This window comes from Apaloderma vittatum, unplaced genomic scaffold (genome assembly GCF_000703405.1).
Source record: "Apaloderma vittatum isolate BGI_N311 unplaced genomic scaffold, ASM70340v1 scaffold7077, whole genome shotgun sequence".
NCBI lineage: Eukaryota > Metazoa > Chordata > Aves > Trogoniformes > Trogonidae > Apaloderma > Apaloderma vittatum.
This window is the reverse complement of record NW_009727775.1, coordinates 79,857-98,622: the sequence shown is the minus strand read 5'-3', so window position 1 is coordinate 98,622 and position 18,766 is coordinate 79,857. Positions and strand designations below refer to the sequence as shown.

General features: G+C 41.4%; 1 protein-coding gene across 1 annotated transcript in view; it reads left to right on the top strand.

The window, feature by feature from the left end:
* Positions 1–18,766, top strand: part of IQCA1 (IQ motif containing with AAA domain 1) — a 114,294-nt gene that overhangs the window by 28,696 nt on the left and 66,832 nt on the right. Inside the window, exon 6 of the mRNA XM_009873806.1 lies at positions 14,312–14,396. Coding sequence (XP_009872108.1) covers positions 14,312–14,396 — 85 coding nt within the window. The remainder of the gene's footprint in view (positions 1–14,311; positions 14,397–18,766) is intronic.

Here is an 18,766-nt window from a genome sequence, read left to right as displayed (position 1 = left end):
CTGCTGGTCACAAAATTTCTAATACAAGCCAGGATGCCTTCAGCCTTCTTGGCCACCTGGCGCACTGCTGGCTCACATGGGACATGGAAGTAAAATAGATACAGCAAGTAAGGCCAAAACAGTAGGTGTCAGGATGTGTATTTGGTGGTACAACTGCTGTTCAGCAAGAAGTTGTCAGAGGATCAAAATCACACTCTTAGGACCAAGCAACTTGGCCTTGTACTATCCTGCTAGTCACCTCCAGTCCTGTTCCAACAAACAGATGTGCCCTTCCTAAACACTATCCTGTAGGATGAATTCCTGGCTTCATTTACTTCCTACTTTGATTTGTAGCACTACAGAAGCAACATTACAACAAATTTAGGTTAGATTCACTTTTCTACCTTCTTCAAATGGCTGAAAGTGACCCACAGATAATCCACAGTCCATTGACCTTGAGTCTAAGCCTCCTGTCTAGCATTAAAGCCCCTAAAAATATTCACTCCTTTATATGTCTAGAAGTCTGGAATCAGCTAAAGTAAATAGCATTACTCTGAGTTGGTCTCATTTGCAAAAGAGAAGAAAAATCTTGTAACTAATTAGTTCATTTTCCTAAAGTACTCATACTCATGTCTAGCGATATTTAGGAATTAAAAGGCTGAAAATGCCAAGCATTGCCAACAGATCCCCCACTGATATTCTCAGGGACGCTTCCCAAATATAAGATGTATTTGTTGTCATAGATACTCAGACAGACACAAACATCAGTTACATTAAGGGACTCACACTTGCCAGCAGCTCATTGTAATATGGCCCTACATGTTTTAAAGACTGGATTGGGCTTTTTTTTCTGGAAAATGCTGCAGTGCCCTCTTGAATAGATACAGTAGGCTGCAGTTTCTCCCGCACTGCACTTTATTCCTTTCTCAAGCAGAGTCCTAACAGAGCAGAAAGGATTTCTGAGGACAGTAGGGTGTTTAACATTGATAACTGGGGCCTGATTTTCACCTCAGGTTTCTGTTTCAGTAATCCAGCTAGATACCTACTATGCTTGTTTTGACCAGCTTAGCACAGTCCTAATCAATGAGAAGGGAAGAAGGGGTTGAATCCCAAGGGGAAGAGGAAGAGACACAGCCCAGCGGTTTTTTTCACTCCACTGAGACAGGGAGAGGTATCTTCTCCAGCAAGTTAATACAAAGCAGGTGGAAGAATCAATTTTCCCACTTCCTTATTTCCGACAAACAAAGTGAATGAAGATCTGCTGGGATACAGAAACAAGAAACAGACAGAGAAAAAAGAATCAGGCGTCCCACTGGCACCTGGTAGAAGGATAGAGGGGCACTGAAGAGCCAGTGGCTGGCAGAGAAGAGGTATTTGAGGGATATTCTGGGAAGAGAAAGACTAAGGAAAAGCTTAGAAGAACATAAATGAACACACAGCACAGAGCAGTGGCTCCCGAGCTATAGCCCCTGCTCCACAGAACCATCTCTTTGGAGAAGCAAGCAGAGGAAGCAGAAAAGACATTTTCAGCCTTGGCTCTGTAGAATGCAAAGAAGAAAGGAGGCAAGTTGGGGAAAAAAGAAGTATGGCACAGGTTGACACAAGCAGAGCAAAGGGGTAGCGGAAGCAGTCATGAGGAGCTGGAAAGGCAGAATCAGAAGCAGAGGGTTGAAAGAGGCATATAACTTGGTTAAAAAAAAAACAACAACAAAACCCACCACCCTGTAAGTTACCAGTTTGAAAAACAGAGACAGTTAGAACCAAGGACTGATGAAAACATTGTGTCCAAGACAAGGGCAAAAGAGCAGTCCCCAAATGTATATGCCAGCAAGTAAGCTCAGGAAGATTTATAAAAAAAGACTTGATTGTCAGGAAGTGAGATTTGACTATGGAGAGGATGAAGGCATGCAAGTTATGGCTGGAAATGTGGCTGCAAATGACACCCTGTTATTCTTTCTCACAAGAGAAAAGGGATATATTTAATTCTGAAATATAGTTGCTTCACTGGCAGTGGTCTTTTTTCAGAGTTTACGTCCTGGGGACCATAGCAGCAGAGTGGCTGATGGAATATAAGGCTGATTCAGGGGATTTAAACCTCAGTATGCCAACATTTTTATTTAACAAACTGTTGACAAGTTACTTAAGTGCTAAACTTCAAGTGAATTCCACACACTGGAGACTTGCATCATCTAGCATAGAGAATCCAGGCTTACGCTAGAAATGGGTTTAACATTCACACATCACTGAGAGCACCTTGCCTCCAGTCTTGTTCCTCCTTGCCCTCCCTTGCCTGTACCTTGGACAAAGCAGCTCATCTCTTTTTGAGTCAAATATCAAACAAGCTGTTAAACTCAAACTGAGCTGCACTAAGGTACCACTAAGGTTGAGAGCATAGCTTCAGTGGAAGTAGGTTCTTGGGTGGTTAATAAAACATCCAGAGACATTTAAATAGACTGAGCTTAGGCCCTTCAGTTTGGGGCATAAGTCAAATTCCAGTAGGGTTAAGCAGAAATGATGAGCAGTTGAGGGGGAAGGAGGACACGGGCAGCAGAAGCAGGTTATCCCAACAGCAGCTGGGTCTCCGTAAGTGGAGTAGCTGGTACAAGCTCCAGGTGACAACAGTACACCCACTGCAATCCCAGGGTTGGGAAGCACATCAAGGGCACATGAGGCAAGGCATATTTTTTTCTTTGAGCTGATTATTTCCCTTGGGAGCATCACCCTACCTCTTTTGTTAGGTAGGTAGTGTGCTGCAAGCTTTGGTAAACATCTAGGTAAACTCTTCCCAATGCAAAGTTAGCGTTAAAGTTGGTCTATCCAAATGCTATGCTTGGACTGAATCTTAGCACTAAAAAGGTATGAAGAAAGTATTTCTTACAGAGTAAGAACTTGCCTGAAGCCCAAGACTCATCTTTTCCTTCCAGAGTCAATGTGTTTCAGTTTTACTGAGGATTTCAGTGCGGGGGAGATCAGTCAGACTCCATCAAGCAGGTTGTTTTTATTACCCAGGTCAGAGTCTGGAGCTTTTAAGTCCTGTGCAGATACAACAGAAAATCTAATTATTTATAGTAATTTACTTTAAACACAGCCGGCTATTAGCATCACAAACTAGCCATGTTTTGTCTGCTGTATCAGGCATCCTTAGGACTTATGCAAGAGCAATATTAAGAGTTACCGTCCTAGGCTGAGTAAGAGACATTTGACAGTTCATGTAAGGAGGGTTTGCTAGTTCTCCTTAGGCAAAATAAGAGCTATCAGCACAGTACCGTTCAGTAAGATACCATACCAAACACAATATTACTTGACTTGGGCAAACAATGTAGACCCATAAAAGAGCTGATTCAGTATTTAATGAGGTATTTCTATAATACCAGGAAACTGCATTACCCTTAAATAAAATCTTTTCAAATGCTCCCCTCTCTCTTCTTAAAGCATATTACTGACGCAGTAATCCTTTGGTGGCTTGGAAAGGAAGTTTATTTGCATCGTGTACTCACTCCCCATCACACAGAGAGACTGGCTCTTTCTTGCGGATTTTTCTGGAAGGCGTCTAATCCAGCAACAAATTTTGAAGATAGTGGTGTAGAAAAGCATGGTTTAAGTAAAAGACTGCAGTCTGTGTAGCTGCAGGAGTCCTCAACGTATTCCAAGTCAAAACACAATTGCTTTAAGGGAGCAAATTCCAGAGCTGGAGCTCTTGCCATCTTTCATATTGCATACATGTGCTTCCCATCATTGGCTCAGCTCTTGTAGTTGCTACAGAGGGGGTAATGCTATGCCCAAAATATCATTTCACCTTCATCTCCCTTCTGGGAACTCGTGTATAATGCATGGATTTATTCTTTATGCACTGCAAGTTTCGCAGTTGTGGGAGGCCTGGGAACTGGTGGGAGCGCAGGTGGGAGCAGCTGGTTGTAGCCTCTCCCATGTATGTGCTTGTATTTCATTCCTGTCCAAACCTGATCCTTACGTTCTTTGCCTGGGGGAGCTCTGCTATCCTATAATAAGGCCATTCCAGACAACTGATCGTATATACAGGCCTGTGAAGCAAATACATTTAGGCCTCCAGTACTGGGGGGAAAAAAAAAATTACAGAGGCCTAAGATCTAGCAAGTGGGTTAACCTGCCCTTCGAGTCTCAACCTTTAAATCGCACTTCCCACACTACCTTACCCATTACACCTACTTTGGTAGAAAGAAATGACAGATATGTTTAGGGTCGTTGTTTCTACCAAGACTGGGCTGCAGGTCCAGCTCCAAATTCCGAGGAAGCACCCCCATGCCTGTCCTGGGTCTACAGCCAGGTGTCCGCCTCTTTCACCACATTGCCAGCAACTCTCCGCAGTGCTGGCCCCATCTATCAAAGAGATGGTTAAAAAGCACATTATTAAGCCATCATGTAAATGAACAATAATAGAAAAGCTCCATTTTGTGCTTTATAATTGATTAAATTTGAGTGCATCCCACTGTGAGTAGCAATTGCAGAGGAATTCAGTCATTTAGAGAAGCAATGCCAGAGTCCTACAAAAGGCATTTGATTCTCTTTTGGTGTCTAAGACTGTCCTTGTTTCCAGCCAGTTTAAGGAGACTAAGATCATACACCACAAACACACTAAACAGGTACAGAAATACAGCACTCTGATTTTTCTTTCACAAAACTAAAAGGTGAAGGTCAATGAACTTGGCATCTCAAGGCATTGCAGTGTGTTTCTCAGGCTGCAGAGATGACTGGGTTTTTTGATTAACGCCGTTGATAAAGTGGTACTCTTAGTATCAGCCTGACGCTGGCGTCTAATCAATCTCATTTGGAATGTGTTTCTTGTCTTTTCTCACACTTTTTTAATCTGCCAAAGCAGAGATTCTAAATTACTTTTCTTGCTGCTAAGCTATTTTGTTATTAGCGCTGACCAGGAGTCTGTAGACATCTCTAACTTTATATACAAATTCTGTGATACATTCTTCAATATCTTTCTCAGTTTTTTTCTGGTTTTACAGTCTTTGTACACCTGACTGTGATTTATTGAAATGCCGCACAAGTCAGTTGGGATGAATATTGAAAAATTAAACACTGTGACTGCTTTCACATGCATGAAATTGCCTCAGATTTATCATTACATAGTTCATTCAAACACTCATGCAAACCACATAGAACGGGATTCCTCAAAGTGGCAAGAACATTACTGGCAGCGAAAGAGAGCACAGCATATTTGGTTGACCTCTTGGAAACTTCAGAACACGTTATGTGCCATTTTCAGCTTCTCATTCCCCTCTAAAGTTTTTCTTCTGCATCATAAGTGCTTTTCAAGGCAGTGCAGCCTTAGCTACAAGTAGTGCCATTAGCACGGCGCTAGGGTATCAGCCTTAAATGAAGTAGCAAGCCACTCACCCAGGCAGCACCGCGACGCCTGACAGATGCTGATTACACATTGTCCTTTACAAACGCTTAAAGTCAAATCACGAGCAGGCAGCAGGTCAGAGGCACAGTGATCCATGAACGGGACAGCCATGATAGAGTGCTTGAAGACGACACTGTGAACATACAGATCATTTGAATCCCAGGGAGACAAAAAAATGAGGCAAATTAGAGTTATTCCAGACTGGGCTGTATTTCTGCGTTGGTAGCAGAAAGCAAACTTAAGAGATCTCACTACTGAAATGAGTCTGATGCCTCCTTCAGCATCACCTCAGATTCGCCCACTGTCATCGCATCGCAATGTTTATCTAGTTACAAACTAGATAAAAATCACATTGTTTTACAGCACTTGTGTTAGGTAGGCTGAGTTGTTTTAACCACCGCCACAAAAGGCCACATATTATTCTTATGTGCTGTGCTGCATTTTCCCCAGTCTTTAAATAAGGATAGATCAAAGCGCAAAGGTTCTCTGTTTATTTTCAGGCTCTTAATACACGTTTTCCCTATCAGATATAAAGGGTGCATGTGCTGCATAGCACATGCAGGGGGTTTGACATGCCCCAAGTGCGTTGAACTTACTATGCATGTGCAGCACTATCCATCCAGCGTATGAGCAATAGGTTCAGGGAGAGCACAGTCATTTCAGAGAGTTTTTACTCAGCTAATACCCTTGAAATACTTCAAAAGTACCTTTCACAGTCAGGTGGTGGCAGAAGAAATACAGCATATGTTTCAGAACAAGGAGGAAGACAAAGTCCTGAGAGACCTGAGCTTGAGTTCAAGTGGCACCTTTCCAGGTGGGTGACCTGTCCAAGGCACCATTTCTCAACAAAGCATCATCTTCAGGTTAAAGCAGTGGGGCACGGCAAAACAATTTAAAGCAGAGTCATGCCCAGTTTACAGCCTTCTTTCCCTTCCACAGAGTTGTTGCATTTTGTTTCACCAACACCTTGACTTCTGAGGAGCAAAAGCGATGGCTTGAATTTCTCATAAACAAATCCCATAAGACAAAAAGCTCTCTATTTCACTCCAAATCCCAAAGAAACTTGTGATGTTGGAGGGCAGGTTATTTCTTCTGGCTGGCCTTGCTACAGCATTCGCATGCTTTATTTTCCTCTTTACAGAATTCATATTGTGTTAATAAAGTACTGTTGATTCCCTCTGGCTGACTCGGCAGGAAAGCTATTCTCGCAAAGCTTCTAGTCTGAGTTAAAGTAATCTTACTTAAAACTGGCCATAATTATTTCAGTCTCTTAAGTTTAATACTAAGCACAGGAAATATTGCCAATTTGAGTCAGGACTGAGCGTTCTGTGAAGGCAAGATAAGCTGACCAAAGGTAAGGAATTCACTAAATGCGAGGGGAGTTTGACCCGGCGTTTCTTTGAGCCAGCTTCTGTATTTTTGACCTTGCTTTTGAAGAGAATGGAAAGACAGAAGAAAATCAAAACAAATGAGAACTTAATGAGAGTTGCACACTCTAGAGTGCTCATTACTCCATCAGCCAAGTCCCTCAGCCATGGTGCTGGGTCCTGGGGAGAGTTCTTCCTCCTCAGGAAGAATTGCTCAACCCACTCCCCTTACAGCTGGCTTGACAGGATCACATTCCTCAAAAGGCTGCAGACAGTCAACAGGAAGCTGACACTGGAAATAAGCCTGAGGACAATCTGACTATGAAAGAGGAGAAGCAGCCCTTCACCTTTTGAGACAGCCCCTTGAGGAAGATAGCCTGCTTCAGGGCTCTGGTACACATATGGAGGGGAAGATGAACATCTCCAGAAGAAAGGACAAGCACCGAGATAAGCATAGACCTAGCAAATAAAACATGGGTGCAGTGTTGGATGTCGGCATCTGTTCTTTAGCTTTCAGAGGAGCAAAAGGGCAAGATTTTCTGCTTCTAAGGCCTGTTTCTGATAAGGTTTTACACTAGCATAAGCACATATAGTCAATTTGATGAATTACTCACTGACAGTTAAAATGGCAGAAATACTGCTGACTAGAGACTGCTGTGTCACACCATGACATGCCCTGCTTCTAGCACAGAAACTACTCCCTCCAAGGGCAAGGATGGGACATCCAGGTGTCCTTGGGTCCACCAGGAGTTGCTTTCACTGTTACTGAAAGGCTCACACCAGGCTTACCAGTAGCTCTGCCCAAGACTGTTCTGCATTGCAGGAGTCAAGCCAAAAAAGCTTAAATAACGTTACAGGAATCTGCTTTCGTGTCCCTTTAATCTTATTTCCATGCCATGGTGGGCAAATTTAATACTTGTCTTCTCTAGGTTCATCTAAGCTTTCAGTATGCGTTGGGTGTTATTAGCTCTTGCAAAGGAATTCAGTTACATCATAGGTCAGGATATAATTTCTCCCAATACCAAACGAGTTCAGATTTGAGGTCTGAGAAATCTTTTGGCAATATTTTTTGAGGGTAGGGAGGGACATGCAAAAATCAGAGCACCAGAATATTTTGTGAGTGTTGATACCACCAAATTTTTGGTTTGATTTTTTTTTTATTTGAGCTAGTATTTGAACTGTAAAATAAATCTTTTTGCTCCTCCTTGCCATTATTCATAGAATTACAGAATGATTGGGGTTGGAAGGGACCTTAAAGTTCATCCAGTTCCAACCCCCCTGCCACATACAGGTGCACCTTCCACTAGACCAGGTTGCTCAAAGCCTCATCCAACTTGATCTTGACCATATTGCCTTTTATTTTCATTTAAAATCTCAGCAGTAATTTGCAGTACTACCTTCCCATGTCTCCTATTCAATTCAAGGAGAAAAACCTATTGCTGTTTTAAACAAATAATTTGTCAGAATTTTTATAGTACTAATAGGTCAAAAACTCCTTCTCCCCTATGGTTGACAGCAGGAAACAGGATAACCAGGAATCCTGGCAGAGAAAGCTCACATCCAAATCTGTCTGAAGGGGAACAGATATTCCCTTTTTTTCCAGTAGACCACTTATTGCTACCCTTAAAAGACCAAGAAGATCGTTGAAAAGGTAAAATAACTATAACAAAGCAGAACAGGCTATTTCACTGAAGCTTCAGAACAACTGTACTGGGTCAGCCAAAGGTCTACCTTTCCTGGACAATACTGCTACGTGTAATAAAACTATCAGAGAAGAATTACCACATTCCACATTTAGGTCTGTCCCCTCCAAGAACCGTTCCCAGCTCTTACTTGGCTTTGAAGCTCACTTCTACCATTTCAGATTTAAGGCAGACACTGGGCACCCGAAAGACCATCTACTGTTTCTAATTATGATAGTTACTGTAATAAAGGATATCACCTTTCCCCACAAACCTTTCACGCTTTCCTCTGTGGGAATGTTTCTTCTTGCACATTGTTGGCCTCACAAGACTTGATCTTAAATTTTTAAAGCCTCGAATTTATCCAGAACAATAAAATTTCCAATCCTCCAAACACTTCTCCCTTCAGGTTGCTCCACTGAATTACTTCCATGCATAACAATCACACATACAGCAAATGTTTGAAGCATCAGGACCTTAGATAAAACATAAGTTGTAGTATGTCTGTGTCCAAACCCATTAAGGATGACAAGAAGCTTATGGAAATTAATCTTGCTTTATAAGTAATTCTGTATTTGTGTAGGTTATTTTTTCTGGAAGTGATTTTCAAAGAGCTAAAGAAAGCACACAATCAAAAGGAAAGAAAATGCTGCAGCAGAGACACCTAAAATAAACCAACCTTGCTATTTAAGTAGTTTGAGAGAAACCATATCAGGTGGGATTACAGGAATAGGGAAGAACAACAAAACAATTGAGAGGTTTATTTCTTTAAAGGGTGCCCCCCACCCTTTATTTTTTTCCTTTTCTGCACAGAACACTCTGCTGTCCCTCCACCTAGAGCATGCAGTCATCCATGCCTCCTCTTCAGCACACAGCCCACATCCTTTCTTACCCTGAAAGGAGTTAAATGCTCTTTTTCCTCTGAAGAACAATTTTTTATTTTTCCTGACAAGGCCTTTTATGCAATTAGCTAGAGAAGCCATGGCCAAAAAGAAAGAATAACACATGTAAAATCATGCCAGAGAACAGAGTAGGTAGTAACTTGTTGAGTCTATTACTAGACAAAATGTTTAAGTCAATGGTGTGTTCTCATAAATCAACAGCCGTATTTAGATGTAACTATAACCATCCCGGAGCAATGTGGAACAGAGAGAAAACACTTCAGGAAAAAAAAAAATGGTGATGCTCTTGAAGTGAGGAGGGGAGGAAGCAGCAGATGAGACAAGCACAGGGTAGGGTCAGCTCCCAGACAAGGAATTTATTTCGTAGGTCAGAATTGAGGTGCCGCAGCATGCAGGGCTGAGCAGAGGCTGCCAATCACACTGACTCGCACCCAATCTGGTGGTGATTTGGAGATGGTAAAGAACCATTTGAAACTAGTTAAAACTTGGACATTTATGTGGGTTGTATGCTAAAACAAAAATCGAGCCCAGAAGAGCCAAAACTTTATGCTGCACATTCGGAGACAAAAGGGTTTGCATTACAGACCATAAAAGATCATTCCTTTTCAATTACACTTGACAGACCTAAGTGATTATAAGAGGAATAGGTTTGGAAAGGGGGAAAGGAGTAACAGTGAACCAGAGAACAGAATGTAACTCAAGAAACAAAGCAAAAATCTATTCGGATCCTTTTATTTTTTAAGCTCGGAGAGTGAAGGGTCGTCTCTTTTCACTCCTCCATCTATATTTGTCCCCTTACCCTTCCGGTTGAGCTGGTTTGATTCAGATTGAGGGCCCCTATTCATTCCAGTCAGGCAGCTTTTCTGTAAAGCTGTTTACCGAGCCCATGCTACGCTCCCGCTGACAGGATTTCACTGCTTTCCAGAAAAGTGATGGATTTCTCCCATAGCACAGTTTCTAAAGGTCCCTTCTTCAGCAATGTCCTCTGCAGCACAGAAACATTTAGTAGTTTTGTTAAAGCAGGGGCTCTAACCTGAAGAAAGATACTTTGCCAACCATGAACTCTGCAGCTCATTAGTTTGATTTGCAGCAGTGCAAGCAAAGCTCCCAAACACAAGTTTCTGTTCAGTGGCCGGTGAATACACACCAGGGAGCAGGGCACGCACATGAACCATCCTCAGCTCCTTGCCTGCAGACTGGGAAGCAGCAGCCTTTGGGGTCCTTAGGCTAGAAAAGCCTAAGTAGTACACACACGGTGGAGGTTTCTTCCTAGCCCTACCTGTCTGTCTCACCTTATTTGCTTCTGTGCAGCAATCCTACCAGGCAGAGATGCTTTATACAGGTTTTGTTTGTTCATTCAGAGAAACAGTTTTACTAGAACCGGCTTCTCCATATGAAATCGAATAGAATTTGCTTCTGCTTTTGCTTGCAGTCCTTAACACACTGTCAGCACTCCCACTGAAGCAATCGCATTGAAAATAAGGGTTGCTTCTTCCAGTTCTGGCATTTGCACATTTTTATGAGATGCTGGGAAAGCCCAACTGGATACTTTTTTTTTTCCCCCCCTCCAAATGTTAGGCAATAACTAACAGATTCATGGAGTTTTGACTTGCCTCAGAACCAGGTGTTTCTGACATGTACCATGTCTCTCAAATATATTACACACTCTAATGCTCTTCTCTTGAAGAGCTTAAGCTTTTTATGTTCTCCTTTCCCCGCATTAACATGCAACAAGACTTTTAGACTTCCCTGACCACCAATTTAGTGTTTTGCCTTTTCAGTGGCATGCAGAGAAATCATGAAGGCATGTGAACTTTGCAAGTAGTCCGTCAGCTGGATATAGTAACCGGCATACAAAGTGCCAAGGTACTACAAATATTAAAAAAAAAAAAGCTGGACTGATTAGAGGAACCAACTCAATCAAGAGAGCAATCTAAACAAAAAACACCAGTCTGAAATTCACACTCAGTGATCTCCCAGTGGGCTAAAGCCTTATAGTGGCTGTAGCTGTAACCCAACTTTTGGAGCCAATGAACAATGCAGGTGCAGATATAATGCTCTTCTACTCCTCAGCTCAGTTGTCAGACTAGGTGCTAACTGTGGGAACCTCTGCAGGTTCACCTTCTTTAAGTCTTGATTTACAGCGTGGTTTTGCCATTAGTGACACACAGATGGAACCCCAGAAGGATTTCCAGTATAAAGCTCACCTCTACACTTCCAGAAAAAAAAAAAAGAGCATGCTAGGTGTGACTTTGGAGCAAGTTCTTTCCTCACCTGGATAACTTTCAGTATTATTGCCTTAGAACTGGTTCTGATAATGAATACTTGAATGTTTCTAGGAAGTTTCAAAAGGGCAGGGCAGTTTAAAATTGTTTGAACAATTATGATTGTAGAGCAAGCTCAGAATTGTTCTACATTTGTGGGAGGTCCTCCTAACTCAAGAGCTGCTCACTGTTCAATGGGGGACACGCCTGGTGGGACCCTCTTGAGCCACAGATGACATGTAGCATATCTGATGGAACAAAGATACAGGAGTAGCTGTGGCTGTTTGTAGAGTGTGTGCTGGCTGCTCATTTTATCCTGGTGTTTTGTCATGATTGACGACTGTAGAACAACCTTCTACAAAATAGTTTAGATCCAGTCAAATCCAAATTAGCATCTTATGACAAATGCACGAGGCAACCCATTGTGATGGTTCCGAATAGGATGCTGTCAAAAAGCGAATGGAGAATGAAAATTGAGATGCGTTACGTTTAAACTAGACTTTTGACCAGGAAGATCAATGACTGCATTTTTCTGTGCAGATTTACAGGCCAAATGAAACCCTGGTTTAACCTCTGAACTCAGAGGGTTTCATAAAGAGAGGAATTTGTCTGTAAGGGTCATGCATGTGCATGATTTACAGGCATTGCAAGATTGAAGTTGCAGTCATTTAAACCTAGAAGAGAAAGAGAAAAACCCACAAGAGGTCAGATAGGGAAAATGAGACTTAAGAATACTGCTCCCTGACCACTGGACAGCAATTCATATGCTAAATAACAGGACACAGGAAAAGGTGAAGCCCAGAAAGAAAAAAAACAGATGTTCTTGAAGAATTAGCACAACTGAAACGTGAGGTAGCTGTCTGCTCTCAGCGTCACTGATGACCATGGGAATTTAGATTCTGCGTTGCCCTCAACCCCAGTCCTCAGGCAGTTGACTGGTTAGTAAATGTCTGATCCTTCTCTTCCACTTGTGTGAAAACATTGGCATTGCTTTCTCCTCACCTCAAGTTGTTTTTCAACGTATGCACTTGTTGTAGCTGCTAAAAAAAGATGAGATGAGCCACGTCACCCCGAACAGCTGCACCAGCTGTGAGCAGAAACAGCATGCAGAAAACACACAGATGATAAACAAACTGGAACTCACTTCCAAATTTCAGAATTTGATAGAATTTCTGCAGCGCTCAGATACATGCTCATCAGACATGCCCAAAGGGTAAATATTTCCATCTCCAAGAGCTGTAAATGATTTAAAAGCGAAAAAGCTAATACAAACACCGAATATAACACTAATAAGTATTGAAAGCTGGCGCCGATACCACATTCAGTAGATGGTGGACTCCAAACTGATTATTCACCCACAGTGCATATTGCCTTTCTTTCCTCCCAGCTGGCATTAGTAAAGTAGAAACAGCCTGAATATCAGATTTTGAAAAATTTGTTACTGTAAGCCAGACTTGTAGCAGCATTTAAAACAAGACTGCATTTAATATAAAATTGAGCTATTTTCTGGCTGTTTGTAAAAAAAATGAAACGCGATCTAACATTAAGTAAACCAGATGATGCAGGTTTTTGAGGCCAAAATCCCATTCTAATGAGATTTTTTTTAAAGAATACATTAACAATGACACTCCTTTGTTCATGCAGACTAGTTTCTGGGAATGCAATGACAAAAGTTTTGCATCTGCTTGCGTATAGGACCAGTAATTGTCGAACATGCAAGTCAGAGCTTACAATCACAGATGAATGTTTATTCTTTCATAACTGGTATTACATTAATACTAGCTAGGGATCCAAACCCTAGACATGGTACTATAGAAACATAACAGATGCTCTGTTCCAAGGATCTCAGTTTAAAATTGACTCTGCAGCTTAACAGTAGACTAGGAAAGTCCCTTAAGGTACCAGTTGTTTTTAAAAAAAAGAAAAAATTAAAGCAATTTTTATGAATCACATTGACCTTTCTGAGCTATATTCTTCTCAAGGGAAATTTCATTTAATTTAGAGGAAACATTACCATTCTATTTGAAAGCAGTACAAGGATTTTTCTGAAGTGTCAGAATTTTCTTTGGAACAGAAAACCTTCCTGATATTACCAAACAAACTGAAAATCTTACTGATATCCAGAAAGCTGCAAAAGCAAAAGAAGTTAAAGAGTCTTATCAACGTGAATGGTCCTTGGGCTGTAGTTATCATTTATATCCTTTAATCTCTTTCTGAAAGGTCTGGGAATGCCCTGTGTTATCCATGAAACCTTATCGCAAAGTCACTTACTGCCCTCGCACCAGCTTCCTTCACCACCTAATCATGCAAGTACATTGGCAATTTTTGAGAGTGGACATCCTCACACGGAAATACAATCTGCAATTTGCAGATCAAAACCCGATTCAATTAAAATCAATATTATTTTAAAAGCTAGATGTTCAAAGCAGAGAGCAGAGCTATAAACATAAACAATTTAAGCTGTTTCCCAGCTATGAAGATGTGCAGTCCTAAGAAATTCTCTAAGAACTTCCAGCATTTGATGGGCTGTGGGACAACAGATACGGTTTGGTGACTGTTTCAATGAATTCACTGGACGAAAAGCCACTCTCGTAAGGAATCCAGTTCTCTGTTCTTAAATAGGAGATGTGGGAGGGTATGCTTCCCCACCATCTAATTTCTTTGTCAACCAGATGAAAAATTGTGGATTTTAATTCCTTTCCCACTTTTGTTTCCCACACAGGCATATCATAGGCAGGTTTCCTGACTATCCTACTGAAGAGGCAGGAGGTTCAATGGCTATGCTTTCTGAAAGAACTCCGGAGGAGGTACTGGCACTCCTTAAAAAAGGTTAATGGGAATGGGGAAGGAATTGCCACAACACATGTCTGTTAGTTTAAGCAGCAGTTTTTCGTAACAGTGGCCTCTAGTACTCCAGGAACCTTAAAGTTAAAAAGTTTCATGCTGCAAGTGAAAGAATTGTTTTCTTCAATGGTAAACTACAGAAGTCACATAGCACAATTTGTTCCCTTTCAGGATGTGCAGCCACTTAGTCATGGTGGAAGGTGCTCAGGCATGCAAGTTGCAGACAGATAAATGTCTGAGTGAGCTAAGAGGAAAGGCCCCCAGCTACAAAGACTTACTCTCCTGTTGCAAAATCCAACTAGTTAGACTGGTGCTAGCTACTAGTAGAAGTATATATTAAACAGTTTAAGGAGTCTTGGTTTAAAATAGGCCTCCAAAGCTACTCCAGGTGCTGAAATTGGTTCCAATGCATTTGTATTCAATATCAGCATGGTCTAGCAATAACTACTTTAGTTTAAGCAGACAAGAGTTTCTCATGCAGGCAAGCCTAAACCTTGATGTACTGCTAAGGATTATTAAGTGAGATTGAACATTCAAGGTAAGTATCTTAGTTTATCTTATGTGTTCTTGTAGTGAACTCAGTTATTTTTCCTGGTAAATCCCACTTCTGATTTTTCTGGCTAATAGAAATGGCTGATAATCGCCTCCTCTAATCATCTATGTGTCACACAGAGAAAGTGATTAAGACCAGTCATGATAGTGAAGACAGTGGCTGGCACTCAGAACCAATTCCACCCATCACAATGATCATAGCAGGATGATGAGTCTGTTCAGGGAAATTATAAAGAGGAAGCCTTGCACGCAGGAGCAGTATTTGGCCTCTGAGGGAACCAGGCATGGTGGCTACTAGTGGGCTAGGAAAACTAAATGGTCAAAAAACCTGACCCCTGTGATCCCTAAAGCAACCCTGTTGAGACAGACTGTTGCGTTCATCAGCTGCGTGCAACTGATGATCTAACACAGGTATGGTAAAATGATATTTTGGATTTGATCCTTTCTGGAATCACAGGGAAGAGCTTGGGGCATACTAACAGTTTGTGGTTTGAGTGGATGTAAATGCAAGCTAGTCAAGCACAAAGCACAGCACTGTAACTATTAGTTACTTTGCTTACAAAACTATGGAAGAAAACCCCTACAAACCATTCATACTCCATGCCTCACTAAAACTGAGCTTAAGACATGCTCCTGGTTTTAGACAAGTTCAGAGTATGCCATGGTCAACCCAGTTGACCTCTGAACCTAAGTTCAGTCCCAGTCAGAGCAAAAGAGACTCGTTGGTTGAATTTTCAGCTTCTAAAGTAGAAACACATGCCAGAGTCAAGAAGGCTTTGTTGGCTGCTCTGAGCAGCAGGGAAGCCACCCAGCAAGTATGGCTTATTGCTACAGAACGCTTTAGGGAACATGATGCTAATTAGACCTGCTATCAGCAAGGATAAACACAATTCGGAAAGAAAATGTTACGAAGAAGCTATACTGAGCAAAAGCACAGATGGCAATAGATTCTTGTCCCATCCTACTCGAGGCTTTGATTTCCCAACTTCAGCTATTTTACTGTCTTTCCTGTGCATCTGCTTTCGTTTTGCATTAAAAAAAAATAAGCCACACCAAAAGTCTAGAGAGATTGTTTTACTGCCTGTTTTCTCTGCATAAGAGAAAAATACCTGGAAGGAAAAAAAAGCCTGCATCTGTTTTCCCAGCAAATTTTTGCTAGCAATTACCTGATTTTCAAAGATTTTTGGGCCTGTTTTTTCTCCCTTTCAACCAGCACAGCCAAGAGTAGAATGTATGTCACATAACCTTATCAGATATGCAGACCACAGTTGGTAAAAGAAAGTTCAGTTCGATCATGATTTTACTTGAATGTCAGACAAAGTAAAACATTTTTGGTTCAACTGAGTCAGCTGCATATTAAAAATTCCCAAGGCAACTGGTTTTGTTCCACACTGGTCTACTGGGCAACATAGTAAATGAAATCCTGGCCCCATTGAAGTTAATAGTAGTTTTGTCCTTGACTTCAGGGGAGACAAGATTTCACCTCTTGTATATATGAGCTTCTGTGAATGGGTTGGTTACTCCCAAATTAAACTCCATGAAAAATCAGGACCGAACTGTATTTAAAAAGTGAGCATTTTATAAGACTTAGGTAAAGACACTTTGGGGAAAATAAAATACAAATTAATCACTTCACGAACCATTGCTGCATTATCATACATTCTATATTTCTTTATCCTTTGACAACTCTGACCTTACTTGACTTTGTAATGTAGCTGGCCTTCTGCACAAACTGCTTTCATGACATTTTACAAATATCTTTCAACAAGGTATGCCAGAGATCACGATGTGAAGTACTTGGTGGTTTAGTCAGAAAAATACTTATTGTCTCTTGACTGAAAAGAAGCCTTTCTCTACTTTACATACTCATCAAGGGAAATTTAAGATTCTGAGACATCAGTGTAATCTCCCTGCATCTGTTCCAGATGTCTATTCCTAATGTTTTTTTTCTGTTTTGTTCCAAAGTTAATCATCAGATGTGACAATTTTTAGCTTTGCCCTTAATACTGCCACCAACAGAATTATGATCTCTTCCTGTAGTTCATTAAGTCTCATCACCATGAAAATAAGCCAAGAAAGTTGCCATTTAGCAGGCACATTCCCCCTCTCCCAACTCCTCCTCATTTCCAGTATTGAATAACTTCTCCGAAAAAAAGATGCTTACTTACCCATATTTTGGTTGTACATTTAATTGCTATGTGGAGAACAAAGTCATTTCCACCACCTTACTGTAATTGCTGCATCTGATCCAGCAGCACCTAGAGAAGGGGTGAGGAAAAGTATGTGTCAGCTGCAGTGCAGACATACTCTCCTGATCCTTGCTTGGCACTCTGGGCAATACTACACCACTAATTGGTATTTCTTATTACCAACAGCTAAAGATCCCCAGTAATCCCAGTTATCACTTTGACTGTGAATGGCAGTGCAAGAGATCCTCAGTAGTTAGTTAGTATTTAATTAATATCTCTGCCTATTTCCCAAGTAGGGATGGTAAAATGCTGTTCTACAACATGCATCCCCCCAAATATCTGACTTTTATGAAATTAATGTATCACAAGTGGCTTTAAAGTGTCAGAGGACGACTCAAGAGGGTCTGTGGGGCTGTACTTTTTGTATCCTGCATTTTGCAAATATGCTTTTATCCCACCAGCAAATTCACCAGACATGCCCTTCAGTAATAGACACTGATGCCTGCAGTTACACTCACCTTTATTTCCTCTTCCACATTATTCCAAACATGCCTTTTAGAAATTATTAGACTGGATTTATGGAAGTGCTAAACATGCAGTGCCATCAGCTGGAGCTGGACACCTCAAAGCCTTGGAATACTCTGATTATTTCAAGTTAACCATACAAGAGGACAGAAATGGGACTCGGTCTCTGTTAAGCTACACAACGGACAGGTGTATTCCCCTCCAGACAACGATTCACTGTAATGAAGCTTTTCAGCAGGTAGACTCGTAGCCCAGTGTCTCTCCACTGCTTATGATCATGGTCTCTGTTGGCTAAGGTCAGGAGTACAGCTCATATGCCTAAAGCCAGGCAAAAAAAATAACCCCAAAAAAACACGAAAAGCAAACCGCCTACATTAAGCAAAGCTAACAGATTTTTCATAAACACACCCAGTGAAGATATTTTGAACTGTTTGCTGTGAAACGAAAAGTAAGTGAGTTTAAGTGGTGAGCTAAAGTATATCTGGGCAACACCTGCCAGATGGCAAAAAACTAGAGTATCTATCAGTCATGGACAGAAATGCACAACCATTAAAGCCAAGGGTAAGACTGTGGAAGATTCCATAAAGCTATGAAATCCCACCCTGCAAGAGACAGATCACTAGGATTGTTTTTAACAGCTTAGGCTTTGCTTGGAAGTGCACACCCAAAAGTAAACAATGCTCAGAAATGCCTCCCCAGGAGAACACTACATTATTAAAAGCTACACAAATGGATTTGTCTCTTAGAGGAAACAAATCCAGAACACAGACCCTCATCTACCTAGATGGGACAGAGTCCCAGGCCTACCGTGGTGAAAATAACTCCTCCAGCTGGCCAAAAAAGAAAATATCACCTTACAGAAATAATTAGCCTTCAGAAAGCTCGGTAATTGAGTGTCCTCAAGCTAAGAGGCGGGACAGGGGGAAACACATTTGCATGGTATGTACAAGGGATGCAGATGAGCCATCCAATGTTTGTCATGCTACTCTGGGACATGGGGATAGTCTCTTTTCCCATCTCAGTCTTGTTTTCTTGAAAACATTTCCCGCCCCCCCCCCCTCACAAAG